The 22,796-nt window shown below is 42.2% G+C and overlaps 2 protein-coding genes across 11 annotated transcripts in view; one reads left to right on the top strand and one right to left on the bottom strand.

Moving 5' to 3' along the window:
- The window catches only part of C5H6orf52 (chromosome 5 C6orf52 homolog), a 23,168-nt gene extending 13,716 nt beyond the window's left edge, over positions 1-9,452 (bottom strand). Inside the window, exons 1-4 of one of the 6 annotated variants that reach the window (XM_023185378.1) lie at positions 8,966-8,997; positions 2,796-3,010; positions 1,162-1,243; positions 643-823 (exon numbers count right to left, since the gene is read on the bottom strand). In XM_023185378.1, the coding sequence (XP_023041146.1) occupies positions 643-823; positions 1,162-1,232 (252 nt within the window). In that variant the 5' untranslated portion in view covers positions 1,233-1,243; positions 2,796-3,010; positions 8,966-8,997. Of the gene's footprint in view, positions 1-642; positions 842-1,161; positions 1,244-2,795; positions 3,011-8,965; positions 8,998-9,075 lie in introns of those variants that run through there. The other 5 variants (XM_023185380.1, XM_023185381.1, XM_023185376.2 and 2 more) reach the window with 5 other exon arrangements.
- On the top strand, positions 9,049-22,796 carry PAK1IP1 (PAK1 interacting protein 1). 5 transcript variants are annotated; one of them, XM_023185371.2, is made up of 10 exons: positions 9,049-9,432; positions 11,669-11,834; positions 16,481-16,601; positions 16,677-16,751; positions 17,174-17,241; positions 18,268-18,413; positions 18,508-18,605; positions 21,149-21,248; positions 21,980-22,103; positions 22,262-22,796. In XM_023185371.2, the coding sequence occupies exons 1-10, from the start codon at positions 9,349-9,351 to the stop codon at positions 22,474-22,476; spliced, it is 1,197 nt and encodes a 398-aa protein (XP_023041139.1). In that variant the 5' UTR covers positions 9,049-9,348; the 3' UTR covers positions 22,477-22,796. The 5 variants fall into 5 exon arrangements, with proteins under 5 accessions (XP_023041139.1, XP_023041140.1, XP_023041141.1 ...); XM_023185372.2 differs by having other exon boundaries at positions 9,050-9,432; positions 11,672-11,834; XM_023185373.2 differs by having other exon boundaries at positions 9,051-9,432; positions 17,189-17,241.

Here is a 22,796-nt window from a genome sequence, read left to right as displayed (position 1 = left end):
AGACGAACCACACTGATTTAGCAAGAGTACAGGAGAAAGATCTAGAAGACATAGATCCACTCCACAGTACTTTCTTCTAAGTGGGAAGGGAATGGGGATGAAGGAGGGATGTTTGAGGAGGAACTTTTCCCTTACTTCAATACATCTTTGTGTGATTTGAGAAATATGTCACTTCAGTAATTCAAACTATTAAAATATCTTTTTAAAGTGTGTTTATGTCCAACTGCTATAAAACAAACCCCAAAGCTACCTTTTGTCCTATATTAAGTGTTAAAGAGTAAAATATATTGAATTATGATAATCTAAAATTTAGTAGCAAGAATTTAGACAAAGACTTCATTAGCCTTTTGTTTCTGGAAGAGAATGGGAAATTATCTGCAAGTGAACACTTCTAGGTTATACATGTCCAAACTCAGCAAATCATATAAATTAAACATGTACCGAGATTCTTTGTGTATTATACCTCAATAAAGCTATACAAAATTTTTCTTAGGCTATCAGCTTTACTCTCTAGAATTAAAACAGGTAGCAAAACCCATGCTGTGGGAATTTGGATGATAGGACACAGATGTGTGAAGATAGGAACGTGATGTTTACTATTGGGCACACAAATGACACAAGACTCATTCCAGCAAGGGATACCTTAGGCATAACCAGAGTTCCAGCTGTGTGTTCAGGAGTCTCATGCGCAGAAAAACAGTCCTGTCCATTTCCATCCACTGCACAGCCATAGCTGTAGCCAGAAAGAAGGTATGAGCTGTGCTGTCGCGCATACCAGTTGCCATAGAGGTAACCCTGGTTGGGCTGGAACTCCTGCTTCACTCTAATAGCAAAGGGGAGACTACAGGAATGAGAATCGTCACCAACCAATGCAGAATCATCCACAAACCCCCAAACCCTTTCTTTTCTCCAGGAAGTTTGCAATAAATTGAACACCTGTGTTCAAAGCCATAGTTTGATACCTAACGTAGATGACGGGTTGATGGGTGCAGCAAACCACCATGGCACATGTATACCTATGTAACAAACCTGCACATTCTGTATCTGTACCCTGGAACTTAAATAAATTTTTAAAAAGCCATAGTTTGTAAGTTACCAACAATTACGTAGCAAATAGAACAATAACAGCTTTCCTTTTCAAAGTAGGAGAAAAACACTCACCTTTGCCAGTAGCAGTAATAGTTATTTTGTTGAGCTATGCCAAAACCTGCAAAACTCTCTCGTTGGGCCATTTCTCCAGAAACTTTACAAAAAGAGAGCAGAACCCAGTTTTTATTCCCGCGTCAAAAATTCCAGCTTGTGGGCTAAAACCTCCCAACCCTGACAAGTAAGTCTCGCAACTACATCTGAGATAATTACATTAAGTGGCAATTCCTGCTAGGCAATTAATTGCTTGACTTTCCGGACAAATGGGGCACAGGTGTGGGTGGGGGAGGGGCGTACCAAGGCACCTGGGGGAATTTCTGGCTTCCACCTGCCAGCCCTCTCTACCAACTGTAAGGCCAGGCGGAGCCAGCAGAACCCCAAGGAGGGACAGAAGGGGTAGGTGTGTTGGTCAACAATGAAGGATAGTCTCCACTCCACCCCTTACCGTAACACGTAAAAGAGGAATCTTTAGTAACTGAAACCTTAAGACAAATACGTTTCTCTCCTCAGTTCCCTGCTGAGAATAACTATTGGAACTAGCACCTACTGGCTTTTTCTTTTTTTAATCCCATGCAGGTTGAAAGCATCATCCAACTAGCTGCAAAATTAAGAGGCAGAGAAGAATGTGCTCCCTCGCTCCCTTCCCTCCTCTCTTTTCTCTTACACCCTACATTAATGAGAGTACGGGATACAATTTTAAAGAAATATTTCTCTGGTTCAGTATTTTTTTGAAAAGCATGATAAAGCTTCCCAAACTTCGATGTGCATTCAAATGACCTGGACTTGTTTAAAATGTAGGTTCTCTAACTTGACAGATTTGGAGTGGAGCCTCAGATTCTGCCTTTATTAGCCAGCTCCCACCACTTTAAGTAGCAAGGTTACACAGTGTCAAAATTCAGGATAACTTTTAAGTCCATATGGGGCACTTAGGGTTTGGCCATTTCCCTGCAGCTTGCTGATAACTAAGTTCTTAATGTATTTTCTATTTACCTGTAATGTGAAAAATAGCAAACATGATGAATTCAAAACATTCAGATCATTCAATCATTCACCAGCTGTTGAGCCATTACTACACTCATCCCTTCGTATCCATGGGAGATTGTTACAGGATCCCCCTCAGATACCCAAATCCTTGGATGCCCAAGTATAAAATGGTGTAGTGTTTGCAAAGAACCTACACACACCCTCCCTCCCATAAACCCTAAATTCTGTCTAGATTACTTATAATATCTAATGCAATGGCTATATATTACTTCATGTGGCTTCACCAGTAGTATCCGGCATGTGGCAAATTCAGATTTTACTTTTTGAAACTTTTTGGAGTTTTGGGTTTTTTCCTTTTTTTTTTTTGAGATGGAGTCTCCCTCTGTCACCCAGGCTGGAGTACAGTGGTGTGATCTTGGCTCACTGCAACCTCCACCTCCCAGGTTCAAGTGATTCTGCTGCCTCAGCCTCCTCAGTAGCTGGGATTACAGGCACCTGCCACCACGCCTGGCTAATTTCTGTATTTTTAGTAGAGACAGGGTTTCCCCATGTTGCCCAGCCTGGAGGGCAGTGGCATGACCTCGCCTCACTGCAACCTCCGCCTTCCATGTACAAATGATTCTCCTGCCTCACCCTCCCCAGTAGCTGGGATTACAGGCACCCACCATCACGCCTGGCTAATTTTTAGTAGAGACGGGGTTTCACCATGTTGGTCAGGCTGGTCTCAAACTTCTGACCTCAAGAGATCTGCTTGCTTTGGCCTCCCAAAGTGCTGGGATTACAGGCGTGAGCCACCGTGCCCCGCCTCCCAAGTATTTTCAGTCCATGATTGGTTGAATCCAGGGATGCAGAACCCACAGACTCTGAGGGCCGACGGTATCTGCAAGGCAAGGCAACCAGCATTGATGATATACTGGAGTTTATACGGAGTGGATTTCCCCATGTCTTCAAGGGAGATGTTATTGATTAGCAGCTGTGGCAGACATTGTTAAGTGACACCCAATATTGGTTTATTTTCTTCCTTAATAACAATTCTGATTTCACTTGGGCTAGCAATAAACCCAAGCTAAAACATTACATTTCCTAGCTTCTCCATTGTAGCAAGATGTGGCCAGGTGGTCAGTCCGGCTAAGAAGATGCAAACAGAACTAGTAGAAGGGAATAGGGGAGAGCTGTGTGGGAAAACGGTATTTGCTTAGCTGGAAAGGGGCCTTTCTGTCCTCCCCCCTCTCCCCAGGTCTTGTGCTATGATTACAAATACGATGGCTTGTGTCAGAATAACTCTGCAGCTGCCGGGCGCGGTGGTTCACGCCTGTAATCCCAGCACTTTGGAAGGCCGAGGCAGGCGGATCACAAGGTCAGGAGATCAAGACCATCCTGGCTAACACGGTGAAACCCCGTCTCTATAAAAATACAAAAAAATTAGCCAGGCGTGGTGGCGGGCTCCTATAGTCCCAGCTACCCAGGAGGCTGAGGTAGGAGAATGGCATGAACCCGGGACGCAGAGCTTGCAGTGAGCCGAGATCGCGCCACTGCACTCCAGCCTGCGGGACAGAGCGAGACTGTTTCAAAAGAAAAAAAAAAAAGAATAACTCTGCAGCTATCTTGGACTGAGGTGACATCAGGGAAGAAGTCATGCAGAAGAATACTGGGATCCAAGACAGAATGAGTCTGGGTCACTGATGACTAAGGACTCCTTCCACTAGCACTAGACTGGCCTACCGCTGGTTTATTTTACTTAATGAATGTCTTGTTTAGATCGTTATGTCAGGTAAAATACAATTCCTAATTACTATAGCTTAGACAGCCAATAAAACATGTCAGTTAAAGATTCTTTTTCTGTAAATTTTTTTTAGTTCTCTCATTTTAGGACTGACTTTATTTTACACAGAGAAAATCACAATTATGGCTATGACCAGGTAAGCGTTGAGGCTGCAGTTGGAAAGGAAGGTGGAAGTTGAACACTGAGGAGGTGGTAAGGAGGCTGAGGAAGACAGAGGTCGATGTAACCATGTTGAAACCACCGAGGAAGATGGCAGTAGCTATGGAGCAGAAGGTTGTAAGCAAGATCCCAGGATAAAGATGGACACTTAGGCCTTGGATATGACAGTAACAAGGACTCACAAGCAATGTTTTGCTCGCTAAAAGCGCCAAATGCAAACCTTCTGTTTCGATTAGATTACTCCCATGAAGTGGGTGAAGCAAATTTCTATCACGGCACACTACTGGACAGGTTCAGGGCAAGTACAGCATTATCTCCACTTCCCTTCGTGCTGGGAAATACAAAGGAGACCAAAATCTCCAGGAATACATTCACATGCAACCTCCATAGTCCTTGAATTTAAGAGTTGCTACCTGTCGCACTGAGAAAGGAGGGGAATTCAGCAGGAATATCAGATTCTCGTGGTATTTCTAACAGGGCTTTTTCTCTACTGTATCCTGCTTTTACCCCAGGATATCTACCTTACCACCCTCGCCACCCAAGAAGAAAAACTAGCTTTTACTTTAGCAAACCAAAGATAGGCACTCAACAAATACTTGTTGAATGAATGAATAAATCAGAGCATAGCTCAAGTGCAAAAATCTTTTCAATCAATAATTTAAAAACAAAGCTACAAAACAATATAATCCTTTTGTGCTTTAGTGTTGATTAATGAACTCTCAACATTGGTTGTTTCTTGGCAACTGCAGATTTCACAAGAATGAGATTAAATGGCTTTTTACATCCTGTGTTTAGAAAGGGAATAGAAGGGTTTACAGGAAGTTATGCTCAGGTCAAATCCAGTTAAACAGATATATAATTCTCCATTGTCTTTCTTCAGACAATGAAAATCCACGATCTAAGATCTGAAACTACTGCCACAGCCATGCATTAAATGAAATGCTGCTGCTTTCCTCTCTGTAAAAGAGAATGTTCAAGGCCGAGGACACATAAAAAAGAGCAGCATTACTGGCTCTGTTATTTAGCTGTGTGTTCTTGAAAAAGTCACTTCTCCAGACATATCTCAGCATTTACAACCTAAGACTGAACCTAAGAGTGAATCACTGCATTTTACCCTTAATGAGGGTTAAATAATCTTTTTGAAACAGTATTAAATTGTAGCAGGACAAGCTGCAGACAAAACCCTTCAGACACCAAGTTAAAGAAAGAAGGGCTTTATTCGCCCGGAGCTTCGGCAAGACTCATGTCTCCAACAACCGAGCTCCTGGAGTGAGCAATTCCTGTCTCTTTAAAGGCTCACAACTCTAAGGTCCGTGTGAGACGCTGGTGAGATTGAGCAAGCAGGGGGTACCACATGCACCGGTAATTAGAACGGAACAGAACAGGACAGGGATTTTCACAGAGCTTTTCTATACAATGTCTGTAATCTACAGATAACATCACCAATTAGGTCAGGGGTCGATCTTTACCAGGCCCAGGGTGTGGCGCCGGGCTGTCTTTGGATTTCATGTCTGCCTTTTAGTTTTTACTTCTTCTTTCTTTGGAGGCAGAAATTGGGCGTAAGACAATAGGAGGGGTGGGCTCCTCCCTTAAAATCGTAATGCGCTCCTCCAAAAATGTATATCCACATGTTTGCATATAATTTCATGGGATTCAAAACCCCTGAAACTTATCCAGAACCCCGTCCCCCCAGATTAGTAACACCTGGACTAGATGTTGTCTAAGTCCTCTGAGCTCTATAATTGGTTCCACTGATTTCTAAGTTTTTGGGGGCTTTCTTTTTTGTTTTTTTGTTTTTTTCTTTTTAAAGTAAAACCACTTTGAGTTATGTTCATGGTGCTTACACAATGGTTTCCATTCTAGAACCAACTATATTCTAAAATTCCTGGTTGGAACAAAAGTTACGTAAGCAAGTAAAAGTGTGGCAGCCTGGTAACAGGTTCTAAATAATCACCTTTTTATGGTGATAAGCTAAAATTTATTTTTAAAAAGCATTAAACAAGTATTAATACTTCTCAAACAGCTGTTGAGATGTCCCTGGGGTAAGGAGACAGGGCACCAGGGACATTCCAGAAGTAATATAATATACAAAACATGATTTTGAGTTTTAGCGTTTTTTAAAAGATTTTTGGATGAGCGTGTAATACTTTTGCATTAAAATGAACAGATATGTTGTGGAGTAAAATGCATAAAAGCACATTTTTAAAGATAAAATGTGAAACTTAAAATGTCCTGCAGGGCGCCATGGCTCACGCTTGTTATCCCAGCACTTTGGGAGGCTGAGGCGGGCGAATCACGAGGTCAGGAGACCGAGACCATCCTGGCTAACACGGTGAAACCCCACCTCTACTAAAAACACAAAAAATTAGCCGGATGTGGCGACGGGCACCTGTAGTCCCAGCTACTAGGGAGGCTGAGGTAGGAGAATGGCGTGAACCCGGGAGGCAGAGCTTGCAGTGAGCTGAGATGGCGCCACTGCACTCCAGCCTGGGCGACAGAGTGAGACTCCGTCTCAAAACAACAACAACAACAACAGCAACAACAACAACAAGTCCTGCTTATTAATATCTAGTCTAACGTCCAGAGGACACTCACTTCACACTCCTCTAATCTTAGTGGTTCTCTGGTGGAAAGTTACACATTACAAAAAAAGTAATCTAAATCGTAAAATAATTTGACTTTTTGTAACACCATGAAGATAACTAGCACAGAGTGAAAGAAAGAATGCCTTTTTTTTTTTTTTTTTTTTTTGAGACAAAGGCTCACTCTGTTGCCCACCTTGGAGTACAGTGGTGGTATCTCAGCTCACTACAACCTCCACCTCCCTAGTTCAAGCGATTCTCCTGCCTCACCCTCCCGAGCAGCTGGGACTCTAGGCACACACCACCACACCCAGCTAATTTTTTTATTTTTAGTAGAGAAGGGGTTTCACCACGTTGGCCAGGATGGTCTTGATCCTCAATCTCTTGACCTCGTGAAAGTGCTGGGATTACAGGCGTAAGCCACTGCGTCCAGCCTTTTTTTTTTTAAGACAGTCCTGACCTCAAGTGATCCACCAGCCTCGGCCTCCCAAAGTGCTGGAATTACAGGCGTGAGCCACTGCATCCAGCCAAGAATGATTTTAGAAGGGTGAATTAATACAAGGATTTCCACTAGACTGAGAATTAGTTTGTCAACAGCATTTCAGTGTCTGAGAAGTGCTAACATTTGGCCTTGACAAAGCTGGCAGATGATGTAGAAATTAAAGTTTCCTCTTCAAAGTTTCCCTTCTTGTTAAAGAATAAATCCTAAGTGTTAGAAACAATAGTTTCTTTTAAAGACTAACTTACTTCAAGCCTCCTTGCCTTGTGCTAATAACTCTTTGTTAAGCCCTATCCTATGTAACTGTGGGACATGCTCACAGGCACGTTCCAGCTCACAGCCTATTTAGCAAATTGGGTATGGGTGTAAGATTATGAGGTCCAGCTCCAGCCAACGGATGCAGGACACAGCAGCAAGGACAACCTAAATGCGTAAAGTATGTCTGCTTTGCCTTTGTTCAGGTGTGCTCTTGCCATTGTTCCATCTGCAATGGAGCACCCTTTCTGCAGAAAGTAAAGATTGCCTTGCTGAGAGATCTTTTGTCTCCGTGTTGACTTTTCTTCGTGGCACCGATTATCTGTCTCTAACGATGACAAGGCCTTTCCTGCACTGCAGTGACAACCAAAGCATCCCAAGTGAAATCATTTCCGCAAGACTCAAACCGGCCTCTATTAATTAACATGTACTGACAATTCAGAATACCAGAGAAGAAAAGTTATTGGAAACAAAAGGGTCTAAGCGCTGAAGCATTGTATTGCACTTGAAATGGAGGCTGAAGATTTGACAAGGATGGACTATGCATCTTGTTTACCAAATGACCTACTACAGTGTTTATGAGAACTATACGAACCAAGATTTACTCTATTCGGAGCTTGTGGGAAAGCTGTAATGTCTAACACAAACCTGAATCTCTAAACCTTATTAAACAAGACTTTTTTTTTCTTTGTAACGGGGTCTGGCTCGTCCCCCAGGCTGGAGTGCAGTGGCGCGATCTAGGCTCACTGCAGCCTCCTGGGCTCAAGTAATCACCCCACCTCAGCCTTCCGAGTTGCTGGGAACACAGGCGGGCGCCACCACGCCGGGCTAATTTTTAAACATTTATGTAGAGACGGAATCAAAATATGTTGCTCAGGCTCACTCTATCTTCCTAACTTCCAAATGAAGGCTCTGGCCGGGCGCGGTGGCTTACGCCCGTAAGCCCAGCAACTTTGGAAGGTCGAGGCAGGCGGATCACCTGAGGTCGGGAGTTCAAAACCAGCCTGGCCAACATGGAGAAACCCTGTTTCTGCCAAAAAATAAAAATTAGCCAGGCGTGGTGGCGCATGCCTGTAATCCCAGCTACTCGGGAGGCTGAGGCAGGAGAACTGCTTGAACCCAGGAGGCGGAGGTTGCAGTGAGCCGACATCGCGCCCCTGCACTCCAGCCTGGGCAAAAAGAGCGAAACTTCGTCTAAAAAAAAAAAAAAAAAAAAAAAAAAAAAAGAAGGTTCACTGCTCCCTCCCCAGGACGTGCCGCAACCCTGGACCACACAACCCCAGAGTTAGACAAGCGGAGCAAGCGGGCAGAGAAAGTGTGCAGGGCGGGGATTCTGGCCCGGGCAGACGCGAACGCGGACACATCTAGCACACCGGGTCCGTCCAGGCAGAGTGAGTGCTGCGCTACTGGAACAGGTCACCGAGAACCCTAATCCCACCCCTCCTTGCCCTGTTAGCGACAGAAAGGCTTGTCCGCTGTTTCTTGAACAAAAACTTCTATCCTAGTAGTACATAGCCCACGACAACAGGCGATGAAGACACCACAGCCACTACCCACCCGTCCGGAAGTCGGCCCCGCCTCCTCCTGACGTCACGGAGATGAGGGGCTTCGCAGAGGAAGTCCCGCCCGCTCCCCTCAGGCCCAGCTCGCTCCTTCCTAAGATATACCTGCTTGCCCCCGATTTTTTTCTTCTTGCAGTGAGAACCTTCTAACCTTCTCATGTGGCATCTTTACTTATTCTCCTCTTGGGAAATCCATGTGACCTCCTCGCGCTGAAAGTGTTTCCACGTTTACAGGCGACTTAAAGGCAGCCCTGGAACCTGACGTATAATTCGAGCGCCGATGCAAAAAGGACTCAGACCTTTTTTTTTTTTTTTGGCATCCGGTTCTATCACCTCCAGGCTGAGCCGGGCTGGCTGAAGAGGCACGTGCGCTGCTGAATGGAGCTGGTCGCTGGTTGCTACGAGCAGGTCCTCTTTGGGTTCGCTGTACACCCGGAGTCCGAGGCGTGCGGCGACCACGAGGTGAGATACCGCGAACCTAGAGACAGTCGGAGGCGGGGCCGGGAAGGTCGGGTTTGGTTCCTGCACGGCAGGAACCAAAGGTAAACATTGGAGCGCCTGCTGTTCACTGGATGATTTGATGAATGAAACCTAAGAGACTTAAGAGAAAAGCTAACCTTTGAAAACGTAGAACGGATATTTTATGAAAATGAGACAACATCTGCCTTTTCTAGTAGACAAAAGGTCCACGGGACACAGAGGAAACCGGCATTTCTGCATATGGACAAATGAGGCGTAGATTGTGGATTTAAGGATCGATCCCATAAGTTGACAGTATTGAGAATTTAATGAAAGAAGATCTCGCTCTTTTGCTGAATTTCTGTCCTGAAATTTTACAAATTACTAAATCTAGATTAGGATAAATCCCTTATAGATAAAGCGATACCAATTCGTTATTTGTTGGGAACTTATGGCGAGCTGGGCGGTGGAGATGCAAAGATGCTGGAGGTATGGATCGTGCCTTAGAGACGTTCCCTACATAAGGGGTGGCGGACTGAGGGGACACATAGATGGAGAGAAATTACAGCAGAATATGATATTACTAGATGTGTGAATAAATAAAAAGGTCAAATAAATTGCCAGTAGTCAAACAGGTAGATAGGACTATACTCACGACTAGAAATCCGACCTCCTAACATCTAGTTCACTTTTATTCTCGAAGCAATTCTAAGCATTTTCTAGAAACCCGTTTTATTGAGTACAGTGCTTCTTTTTATGAAGTCAAGGCGTCCGCCTTTAATTATCCAGAAAATTTGGAAGTATATCACTTGACCTATTGCTTTTGTTTATTTTGTTTCCTATTCCAGTTATTTGCTCTTTGGCTGAAAAGTGACGTGTTTTGAATAGTCAAAGATGATACTATCTAATTTTTTTTTTGTAGTGAAATTACTTAACTATGTTCCAGACACACAGTAGGCCTCACAGCAACCCTCTGAGGAGGATGCAGTTATTCTCATTTTGCAGATGAGGAACCAAAATGTTGGTCCTAGATAGGTTAAGTGACTGCTGAAGGCCACACAGATAATAATTGGCAGAGCTGACCCCAAAGTGTCAGGAGCCCCCAAGGGTCTCTGACATTTGAAACTTTGAACCATTACCCTATACTGCTACTAAATCTAAGCAGCAGCCTAGATAACCTGCAATATGTGGATTTTAAAAGGTTATTATTTGATTTAAGGCCGTAGCAGCCGCGCAAGAATGCTTGATGCAAAGGAGGCCCCCTTGGTCTTAAATGATGGAAGGAGTATCTGTTGCTGTAATTATTAAGGACCCGATTTGCAGTAACACATGTTCAGAGAAGTCTGATGGGTTTTTTTTCTTTTTCGGTTTGTTTTGCAAATACTTTTTGGTGCAGTTCCTTCAGTTTAAGGAGTGTGTGTGTGTATTTTGCTGTCGTGCTTCGCACTCATCCAGTCAGACTTCCCATGGCAATAAGCACAGAGTCCCTGAGATTTCATTATTGGTGATTCTCTAGGGCTTATGTTGGTACTCACGGAAACATACCTTTACTCTGTTGGGTTTTCTTTATAAGACTTGTTGGCCGGGTGTCGTGGCTCACGCATGGAATCCCAGCACTTTGGTAGGGCGAGGAAGGTGGATCACCTGAGGTCAGAAGTTCAAGACCAGCCTGACCAATGTGGTGAAACCCCGCCTCTACCAAAATTAGCTGGGCATGATGGCTAGTGCTTGTAATCCCAGCTACTCAGGAGGCTTAGGTGGAAGAATCGCAGTTCACTGCTATATATCAACTGCTTGGAATAGTGCCAGACACATAGTAGGCATTCATCACTGGAAAGAATAAATTCAAATAAAAATTTGAATATCTGAAAAAATAAATTAAGTGTCACATATAAAGTAACAACATTAAAGAGTTAAAGCTTTGTGTAGGATCTAAAAGTCTTCCCTTGTCCAGTCTCCATTACTGTGTTCTAGAGTGATGATACCCAGTGTTGCCTGCCCACCTCCTTGCTTTACTTTCCTTATCAAGTCTCAAGTCCTTTGTGTAAACTACATGTCATTTTGTAGTTTAACATGTCATTTTTCCCTTTATAGGATCCATTGATAGTTTTCATGAATCGTGGAACAGTTTATCTTTTCAGAAGCAGATAAATGGTTCCATGATTCATGAAAACTACCAGTGGATAGTTGGCAGAACTGTGGTGTGACTGTGGCATTAATTGTATGTTTTCATCTTCAGCAGCGATGGACTCTTGTGGCTGACTTCACTCACCATGCTCACACTGCCTCCTTGTCAGCAGTAGCTGTCAATAGTCGTTTTGTGGTCACTGGGAGCAAAGATGAAACAATTCACATTTATGACATGAAAAAGAAGATAGAGCATGGGGCTCTAGTGCATCACAGTGGTAAGAAAATTGTATCTCTTAAGATGAGAACATGGAGGTGTTCTTTACATTTTGACTTCAGTTGAACAATTTGTTTTGTCTACTTTATAGCAGATTCTGTGCTAGAAGATAGAGGAATGTTTTAAAAAATGGTTTCTTAGCCGGGTGCAGTGGCTCACACCTGTAATCCCAGCACTTTGGGAGGCTGAGCGAGTGGATCACCTGAGGTCAGTAGCTCAAGACCAGACCTGTCTCTACTAAAATACAAAAAAAAATTAGCCAGGTGTGGTGGCACGCACCTGTAGTCCCAGCTACTCGGGAGGCTGAGGCAGGGGAATCGTTTGAACCCGGGAGGCAGAGCTTGCAGTAAGCTGAGATTGCGCCACTGCACTCCAGCCTGGGCGACAGAGTGAGACTCTGTCTCAAAAAAAAAAAAATCGTTTGTTGCTCGGGGTTGGCTTTCAGTCTGTATTGGGAGACAAAGGAGGCATTTAACCCAGTCAGAGTTAGGGAGTCACAGTGAGGTTTTCACTGAAACCTTCCTTAAAATGACATCTGAATTATCTTAAAAGAGAAATGTCAGTTGTTAGGCAGGTAAAGCTTGCAAAGAGGGAGAAAGGACATTCTAGGCAGAGGTGGCAGTATGAGGAGCACAGGTAGTAGCATCATAGCAATATCTAACTTTATTGAGGGCATATTAAGTACCCCTCTGTGTGCCAAGAAAGTAGAAGAGAACACCTAGTTTCAAAGATGTTACTTGACTTGCCTGAGGTCTCAAACAGTGGAACTAGAACTTGACCTAGGTCTGGAGCCCATGCTTTTGACCGCTGGTGTTCATGGGGAACTGTAAGCAGTTCCGGATTATGAGAAGGTTAAACTGGGAGTTTGAGGGGCTGGAGAAGTAGATGGGACCAGATCCTGGAGTCCTTGAGAGAGCCAGGTAGAGACCGAATTGGGAGGGAGGGAGAGGCCAAGCTAGCGAATGAATGACGTGGGCTTGAGGAAAGTACTGCCAGTTTGTATAGAAGGGATGCTGGCTTAGAACCCCAACAGAAGGACTGATGAAGGCCTGCGCCATTGGAATTGGCAGCTACAGATTGAGTAACATCAGTTCGCAAGATTTTCTGAGTTTCTTCAGTAATAAGCCACAGACATTTCCCTAGAGAGGGGAAGGTTACTTGGTGTGTGCGGTAGAAGGATTGAGTTACAAAGGAATTAAGAATTTTGGTGAAGGAGTGGATTAGGTTGTCAGCATGGAGAAAATGTGTTGTCAAAGGCCGGGCGTGGTGGCTCACACCTGTAATCCCAGCACTTTGGGAGGCTGAGGTGGGCTGAGCACGAGGTCAGGAGATCGAGACCATCCTGGCTAACGTGGAGAAACCCCGTCTCTACTAAAAATACAAAACCTTAGCTACACGTGGTGGCACGCACCTGTAGTCCCAGCTACTCGGGAGGCTGAGGCAGGAGAATCGCTTGAACCCGGGGAGGCGGAGGTTGCTGTGAGCCGAGATTGTGCCACTGCACTCCAGCCTAGGTGACAGAACAAGACTGTCTCAAAAAAAAAAAAAAAAGAAAAGTGTTGTCAAGGGCCTGGAGATCTCTGAAATACAAAAGCAGGTGGAGTGTGAGTGCAGGAAGGCGTGAAAGGGATGGGAAGATGTGAGCTTGTGGTCAGCAAATAGGTTCCTAGAGGTCAAGTGTTATACCGTGGAACAGCTCTATGTGGTAACGACGCCCAGCCTGTGGGTGTAGGGGACTGAAATGCAGGGGAGGCAAAGGTCACTGGAGTTGAAGTCAAGAAGTAGTACTACAATGCCCAGCTTGTGGTTTGGTTTTCCACCCTGGTGGTCAAGGTACCCAGGATAGTGGCACAATCAAGGGAGAGAAAGACTGAACAGGTAAATTTTTTTCTTCAGTACCAAACATTTTATGCTGATTTTATTGCATTTTCCCAGGGGACAGAGAATGAGGAGTAACTCAGCTAAGAAAGTTGGTTTTCTGCAAAGAAAGGCAGATAAAATAGGTACCCTTTTCCTACCCAATCTTACATGTATTTCAGAGGATCCACACCAGGCGTTGGTTTCTGGAAAACCAACATGCAGAATCAGCCATTTTGCAGCCATAAATGGCTTCCTTCTATTAGATGTTCCCTTAGTTTATTCAGACTGCTATAACGAAATACCTTAGAGTGAATAATTTATCAATAATAGAGATTTATTTCTCACAGTTGTAGAGGCTGGGAAGTCTAAGATTAAGGCACCAGCAGATTTTCATGTCTCATAAGGACTGGTGCTTTGTTGTTGTGTCCTCATATGGTGGAAGGGTAAAGCAACTCCCTACACAGTTTTGTAAGGTCAAGCTTGAGAGTTGGAGCCAGTTTTAAAAAAGCAAACAAACAAAAAAAACTTTTGGGGAGCGGGGGGGCGGGGTCTCGCTTTGTCACCCAGGCTGGAGTGCAGTGGCGCGATCTTGGCTCACTGCAACTTCTGCCTCCTAGGTTTAAGCGATTCTCCTGCGTCAGCCTCCCAGGTAGCTTGGGTTGTAGGCACCTGTCACCACACCCAACTAATTTTTGTGTTTTTAGTAGAGACGGGGGTCTTACCATGTTGGCCAGGCTGGTTTTGAACTCTTGACCTGAAGTGATCCACCCGCCTCAGCCTCCCAAAGTGCTGAGATTACAGACGTGAACCACCGCGCCCAGCCAAAAAAAACTTTCAGAAGGTCGCAATTCTCTAATCCCGTTCCTCGGGGCTTGCCCTCATGACTTAGTCACCATCACCTCTTAAACTATCACGTTGGCAACTAAGTTTCAGCAGATGAATTTTGGGGGACACTTTCAGACCGTGGCAGACTGTCCATTGCTGCTTTGACAGCTGTCTTGCTCTTCATAAGAAGCTGTGCTTTGAGTGATTCAAATATACATTCTTTTTTTCTCTATCTCCTAGTCCTGGTTCATACAAAGAAGTCTTCTCTCTAAATTTGACCTGCCCAAACCCATTAGTACAAGAGTTCAACAATAAGAAAAGGAATTACATAAAAGGAGTTGAGATTGGGGGGTGAATGAAGTAGGGCTCTTAGTTTCTTCTGTTTCTCGTATAAATCTTTTTTTTTTTTTTTCCTTTTTTAATTCTTTTCTGTTTTTCCTTCAACTTTTATTTTAAGTTTAGGGGTACACATGCAGGATGTGCAGGTTTGTTAGACAGGGAAACGTCCCACGTTGGTTTGCTGTACAGATCATCCCATCACCCAGCGTCCATTAGCTATTCTTTCTAATGCTCTCTTTCCCTCAACCCTTCCGCTGCCACAGGCCCCAGTGTGTCATGTTCGTCCCCTCTGTGAGAACATGCGGTGTTTGGTTTGGTTTTCTTTCTTTTCTTTTTCTTTTCTTTCTTCCTTTTTTTTTTTTTTTTTTGAGATGGAGTCTTGCTCTGTCACCCAGCCTCGAGTGCAGTGGTGTGATCTCGGCTCACTGCAACCTCCATCTCCTGGGTTCAAGCGATTCTTGTGCCTCAGCCTCCTGAGTAGCTGGGACTACAGGCACCCACCACCACATCTAGCTAATTTTTCTATTTTCAGTAGAGACACAGTTTCGCCATGTTGGCCAGACTGGTCTTCAACTCCTGACCTCAGGTGATCTGCCCGCCTTGGCCTCCCAAAGTTCTGGGATTACAGGCATGAGCCACATTGCCCAGCCAATGTTTGGTTTTCTCTTCCTGCATTAGTTTGCTGAGGATCATGGCTTCCAACTGCATCCACATCCCTGCAAAGGATATGAGCTCATTCCTTTTTATGGGTGCATATATCCTATTTTAGAGAGTTGCTAATAGTAAGTTTTTTTCTAGGGAAGCAGATGTGGGAAAGCAAACTTTCCAAAGTGAGAAATAGGATAATAACGAGAGGAAAATATGAAGAAATGAATGCGAAATGTGTGGAAATGGATCAAAACAGGTCTGAGTGATAATGATTGGATTGTGGCTGATTGGGTAGCTCATTCACTGTTTAGAAAGTGGAAGTCATGTGGCAGTACACCTGGTTTGTTCCCCAGATTAGCTTGTTAGCTCGTTAGTTTTGTTTACTTCTGCTCAAACTTTCCTAGCCAGCCACCTTCTAAATTTATAATTTGAAGAGGTAAAGCAAGGATGTGAACTGATTTGTTCAAATGTGTATCTAAACTGGAGATACTCTGCTGAAAATATTTGCATAGATTTGAACAACTGTACTTATATGAAAAAATTTAAGGTATATTTTAGTAATATTAAGACATTGAGGCCAGGCACAGTGGCTCACCCCTGTAATCCCAGCACTTTGGGAGGCTGAGATGGGCAGATCGCTTGGGCCCAGGAGTTCAAGACCAACCTGGGCAACATGGCATGGTGAAACCCTGGGTCTACAAAAAATACAAAAATTAGCTAGGTGTATTGATGTGCACCTGTAGTCCCAGTTACTCAGGAGGTTGAGGTGGGAAGATTGCTTGAACCCAGGAGGCAGAGGTTGCAGTGGCATAAGATTGTGCCATAGCACTTCAGCCTGGGTAACAAGAGTGAAACCCTGCCTCAAAAAAAAAAAAGATATTGAGTGTTTTACTTAGCATAGCATAGCCTTCAAATCAGAAATGGAGTTTGCATTTAAAATGAATATTATTTTTGCCTATATTGGTTTTTCCATAGGTACAATAACTTGCCTGAAATTCTATGGCAACAGGCATTTAGTCAGTGGAGCGGAAGATGGACTCATCTGTATTTGGGATGCAAAGAAATGGGAATGCCTGAAGTCAATTAAAGCTCACAAGTGAGTTGGGCTCTTTCCCTTTGGCATTCTCGATGTGCCAGTCAAGTTGGGGACTAACTGTTGGTTTCATTATAGAGGACAGGTGACCTTCCTTTCTATTCACCCATCTGGCAAGTTGGCTCTCTCGGTTGGTACAGATAAGACATTAAGGTAAGTCATTAATGCTCAAGAGCATTTTTCTAAGGTGTATCTTTTACTACAGCTCTCCACCATTTAAAAATGCTGTGATACAAGAGAAACGTCAAAAGCTGGTGAACCTTTTCACAGTGGTAGGATAAAAATGAAAAACTCTATTTTCAAACATGCAGTTATGCTGCAGTCATCATAGCTGTGAATTGAAGATTTTAGAAAGGGAAACCTTTTGAAAATACAATGGATACGACATGTTAAAGGGATATGGGAATGGAGCAAGTCTTATTCCTGCCTCATAATATTTCAAAATGTTGCTGTAAGGAAGATAGCAGGTCTTTTAAATAGTCAATATTTACTAAAATTGTCACTTGAGTAAGCCTTCATTATGCTTGTTCTTTTACGCTTAGTAAAAGGTAGTTGGTGATCACACCATAAGTAAGCTTCCTGTTTTGCAGAACGTGGAATCTTGTAGAAGGAAGATCAGCATTCATAAAAAATATAAAGCAAAGTGAGTATTTTTGTTTGAAATACAGGTTGAGCATTCCTAATCTGGAAATCTGAAATGCTCCAAAATCTGAAACTTTTTGAGAACTGATGTGATGCCTCAAGTAGAAAATTCAACACCTAATCTCATGATGGGTCACAGTCAGAACTTTGTTTCATGCAGAAAATTATTTAAAATATTTTATAAAGTTACCTTCAGGCTAGATGTGTATGAAACATAGATGAATTTCATGTGTAGACTTGAAACATGAGTTTCATGGGTTTTATCCTCGAGATATTTCATTGTATATATGCAGATACTACAAAATCCAAAACAGTTCTGGTCCCAAGTGTTTTGGGTAAGGGATACTCAACCTGTATGTTTTACAGTGACTTATGGAATATGAATATAGATACACATTTTTACGTGTGTGTATGTTACATATTTATTTCTCTGCATGGTAGTGGTTACCTCCGAGCAAATGCCTTGGGTTTCTTTCTTTTCCCATTTTAGATCTAGATTCTTGTTGTGGCTCTGCCACCTGCCTTTGATTTGATTTGATTTGATTTTTTGAGATAGAGTCTCACTCTGTCACCCAGGCTGGAGTGCAGTGGTGCTATCTCAGCTCACTGCAACCTCTGCCTTCTGAGTTCAAGTGATTCTCCTGCCTCACCCTCCCAAGTAACTGGGATTACAGAAGCGTGCCACCATGCTTGGCTAATTTTTTGTATTTTTTGTATTTTTTGGTAGAGATGGGGTTTTGCCATGTTGGCCAGGCTGGTCTCAAACTCCTGGCCTTAAGTGATCCGCCCACCTTGGCTTCCCAAAGTGCTGGCATTACAGGTTGGAGCCACTGCACCTGGCCAACCTTTGACTTTTTGAACCTAGATTGTTTTCTAAAAAACTTAACTTGTAAAATGTGTTATGAAAATGAACTAGGATAATAAATTTGAAAATACACAGTTTAAATATTTTCTATTTTTATTGTTGCTATGATCATTTTATGTTTTATTTACAAAATAAATAAACTTCATTTTTTTCCACTTACAGATGCTCACATAGTAGAGTGGTCCCCAAGTGGAGAGCAATATGTAGTTATCATACAGAATAAAATAGACATCTATCAGCTTGACACTGCCTCCATTAGTGGCACCATCACAAATGAAAAGAGAATTTCCTCTGTTAAATTTCTTTCAGTAAGTAATCAGAAATCAATGACGAAAGTTTGTGGTGATGGTTGGAACTGTTGATGACATTCTGGATGTTACTACTCTTTTTCCTCTCTCTTAGGAGTCTGTCCTTGCAGTGGCTGGAGATGAAGAAGTTATAAGGTTTTTTGACTATGATTCGCTAGTGTGCCTCTGTGAATTTAAAGCTCATGAAAACAGGTATTTTTACTAATCTCTGGTGTATATGTCTAGTCTTAGTAAATGGTATATATGCAGTAGTTTCATAAACCAGGTTATATGTTTGTATTGACAACTGCAGAAATAATCAGACATGTCTACATGTACAGTATATGGTATCTGGAGTCTAATAAGATGGTAGAAAATGTTATCTTCCTGGCCGTTAATAATGCAAAAGTGGGCCAGGCGCAGTAGCTCACGCCTGTAATCCCAACACTTTGGGAGGCGGAGGCAGGCGGATCAGAAGGTCAAGAGATCGAGACCATCCTGGCCAACATGGTGAAACCCATCTCTATTAAAAATAAAATAATTGGTGTGGTGTTACGTGCTTGTAGTCCCAGTTACTGGAGAGGGAGAGGCAGGAGAATCGCTTGAACCCTGGAGGCGGAGGTTGCAGTGAGCCAAGATCGCACCTCTGCACTCCAGCCTGGTGACAGAGTGAGACTCCGTCTCAAAAATAATAATAATAATGCAAAAGTGATGAAATTGTTTTCAGGACTTTCATTTGCAAAGACATTTTTTAAATGTCTGTTAGACTTGGAGCCTGAAATCAAGCATATTTGAACAAACAAAAGACTAAACAATCTTGAGCTTTGTTCCCATCTACTTTTGTCCTTTTATGTAATTCCCCTTGCCTACTTCTTCCCCTTTTCCATGTGATTTTTTTTCCTGCAGGAGAAGTGAATTGACGTTATTGAGTTCCTATTTTGTGCCAGTTTTTATTAACTTTTAATGTTTTCTCTATTTCTAGCGGGTGGATAGTCCCAAAGTAAGTAGTTAAGTGGCTTGGCCAATATTACCCCACTCTTAGGTAATGGAGCTGAGAGCTGAACCCGGTTTTATCTGACTCTTATATCCCTGCTTTTTCCAGTAATTTTGAAAAAGGTGATCTAATATACAGAGTTAGAATTTAATGTGTTCCCTTTGCATGTTCTATGTCTCAAATGAGTCTTGGTTCTTATTTCTTAAACAGTAGTTAAGTTTTAAGAAATCTGTAAGAGTACTGCAGTCAGTAGTATAAAGGCCTTACTCTTCTCCTATATTGGGAAGTAAACATACTCTTCAAGGTTGCCCATTCCAGATGTACTAGTAACACTTAAGATATTGGACCATTCATTTATTTAACAAGTATTCATTGAGCATCATTATGAAATACTACACGAGGTATTTAATGCTGAACAGAAAAGATGGGAGCTTGTGCTCTCATGGCTTTTATATTGTAAGGAGGCAACAGATTATAAACAAGCAGATCATTATGACAGGATGGAAATAGAAAAGTAGAGTGATTAAAGATTAACAACGGTAATTGGTTTAGATAGGATGATGAGGGAAGAAGATGTGAGACCTTAGGAATGAAAAAGGAGCTAGTTTTTAAAAGAAGAGAGAGGCACAGGTGCAAAGACCCTGAGGGAGAACAGAGCTTGGTGTATTTTAGGAGCAGATAGAAGAACTGTGACTAGGTGAGAATGAGCAAGGAGAGGATGGTGGAAGCCAAACGGTGCCCATAATCATCATAATTTTTCTTACTATGGAAAAATTTAAAAGTATTTAGACTAGTTTAAGGTGCTAACCCTTTAAGACCCACCACCAGCTTTAGCAACTGTCGCTGTGTGGCCAGTCTTGCTTCACCTGTATGCCCAGCCACTTCCTCCTCTCCCATGTTATTTTAAAGTAGGTCCCAGTTTTGTAGGTTTTTAAGCCTGGAAGTTACAAGATTTGATTTACATTTTTAAAAATTGTTGGCTGGGTGCAGTGGCTCACGCCTGTAATCCCAGCACTTTGGGAGGCCGAGGCAGGCAGATTACAAGGTCAGGAGTTTGAGACCAGCCTGACCAACATGGTGAAACCCTGTCTCTACTAAAAATACAAAAATTAGCTGGGCATGGTGGTGCACACCTGTAATCCCAGCTACTCAGGAGGCTGAGGCAGGAGAATCACTTGAACCCAGGAGGCGGAGGTTGTCGTGAGTTGAGATCCCACCACTGCACTCCAGCCTGGGTGACAGAGCAAGACTCCGTCTTAAAAAAAAAAAAAAAAAAAGTTGTTAAGGGGCAAAATAGAAGCAGAAAGGCCAATTAGGCTACTTCTGTAATCCAGAGGAAAAATAATAGCGGCTTAGACTAACAGTGGTGGGACTGGAGATGAGGGAAATGGGTGTGTGGGAGAGGCCTTGATTCATCATTTCTGTTGTCTTTTCTCTCCTTACTGAACTTGGAGTTTCTTGCGGTGATGGGCTTTGTTTTTCTCATCTTTAGTTCCTTTGTAATAACCTGATTATAGTTATCTGTTATCTTTTCAACTTTTCCTTCAGATATAGTTGGCAGTTGATTTTATCTTGTATTTTGGGCCTGAATATATCTCATTAATGGGAATGCGAAGCATAGTTACGTTTTAAGGCACCTTTCATTGAGCTGTTTGGAAATACCTGAAACATTGCGAAAGCACTAGTCTGTGTGTGTAGTTTTTAACAATATTAGACTTTTTGGAGGACAAGATCTTTTATGGTGTTAATATTTCTCTCCTAGGGTAAAGGACATGTTCAGTTTTGAAATTCCAGAGCAACATGTTATTGTTACAGCATCGAGTGATGGTTTCATCAAAATGTGGAAGCTTGAGCAGGATAAGGTCAGTGCCTTAACACAATCTAAATGTACTTTAATACAAGTCTTGCTTGTAAGTGAGGTGGAATATTTTTTAAGGGTCATAAGACATAGGTCTTTAAGTAAACATTTTAAATCTCTTCCAGGCATGATTGATATTAATGGTTTTAAAATTAAGGTTCCCATGGAGCTGCCTTGATGGTTGTCATTTCTGAGTGTGAGCTGGCGGTTTCCCAGAACTCGCACTGCTCTTTTTAGTCAGAGAAGCTCTACTTTCCTCTCTCTTAAATATTGGAGTTGTCTGGAAGCTCTTAGGTAAAAATACTGCCATTGCTAAAATAATTTGGAAGCTCCTGATCAATTATGAAATTAACAAACCATTTGAACCAGACAGTCTGGAAAATTAAATTCCCTCCTGTAGTCTCCTTACAGTCTCTCTTGGTTTATTCTTTATTCTCTCATAAACACATTCTGTGAATATGGTTTGTTGAATGTCTCTTTTTCCAAGGTTCTTTGTTCAGCCCTGGAAACAAGACCTGATTCCTTTCTTTAGAATTTTCAAATTCTGAATACTTCTTAGAAATTGGCTCTGTGAATAACATAGTCAAACTAACCATGAGTGAACATTATATGTTGCTTCTGAATATCATATTTTGTATTCAAGAAAATACAGGAAGTTTTAAATTAAGGTAACTTGATTATGGAAAAAGAAATTCTTGAAAATGCACATTATGAATGTTTGTTTCTTCTGTTTAGAAAGTTCCCCCATCTTTACTCTGTGAAGTAAACACTAAAGCCAGGCTGACGTGTCTTGGAGTGTGGCTAGACAAAGTGCCAGACACGAAAGAAAGCTTTCCTCCAGCAGCACAGCCTTCTCCTGGTAATCGATTTTGATTGTTTTGACATTTTTGAATAATCTATTATCTCTTAAATTGTAGAAGTGGAGGAGATCCAGATAATTTCACTTTATTGACAGCCTGTGTTTATTTCATTCAAAGGGGAAAACAGTCTTTAAAAGCACTCTCTTTTGTGTTGTAGTAAGTAAAGAACAGTCCAAAATTGGCAAAAAGGAGCCTGGTGACACAGTGCACAAAGATGAAAAGCAGTCAAAACCTAACACAAAGAAACACAGTTTAGCAGGTGACAGTAAGAAAGCAACAAAAGAAAGAGGCCTGGTATCAACCAAGAAGAGGAAAATGGTAGAAATGTTGGAAAAGAAGAGGAAAAAGAAGAAAATAAAAATAATGCAGTGAATCCCAGATGTCTCCTGAAAGAACTCTTTTAGATGAAATTATTCTACTCAAATGTACATTAATTTTCTTTTTTTTCCCCTGAGTAAAAGCAAGAAATTTCTTCCTTTGGAGAAAATATACATATTAAAAAACGACTTTTAGATGGGTTTTTTTTTTTTAAAAAAAAACAGTGGTAAAATTACTTTTGGCAGACTGTTCTATGAATTATGTATCATGTTGATATATGTTAATGTGTCATGCAATTTTTGTACAAAGCAAATAAAGATCTTTCTCAAAATATACTATAAAATAATATAAAATATTGAACACATTCTTTATCA

This window comes from Piliocolobus tephrosceles, chromosome 5, assembly GCF_002776525.5.
Source record: "Piliocolobus tephrosceles isolate RC106 chromosome 5, ASM277652v3, whole genome shotgun sequence".
Classification (NCBI taxonomy): Eukaryota; Metazoa; Chordata; class Mammalia; order Primates; family Cercopithecidae; genus Piliocolobus; species Piliocolobus tephrosceles.
This window is presented reverse-complemented; position numbering and strand designations above follow the sequence as displayed.

Coding starts and splice junctions, on each gene's coding strand:
- PAK1IP1 (XM_023185371.2), top strand. CDS start 9,349: ATGGAGCTGGTCGCTGGTTGCTACGAGCAGGTCCTCTTTGGGTTCGCT. Junction 16,602..16,676: donor AAGTCAATTAAAGCTCACAA/GTGAGTTGGGCT, acceptor GTTTCATTATAG/AGGACAGGTGACCTTCCTTT. Junction 18,606..21,148: donor TTTAAAGCTCATGAAAACAG/GTATTTTTACTA, acceptor TTTCTCTCCTAG/GGTAAAGGACATGTTCAGTT.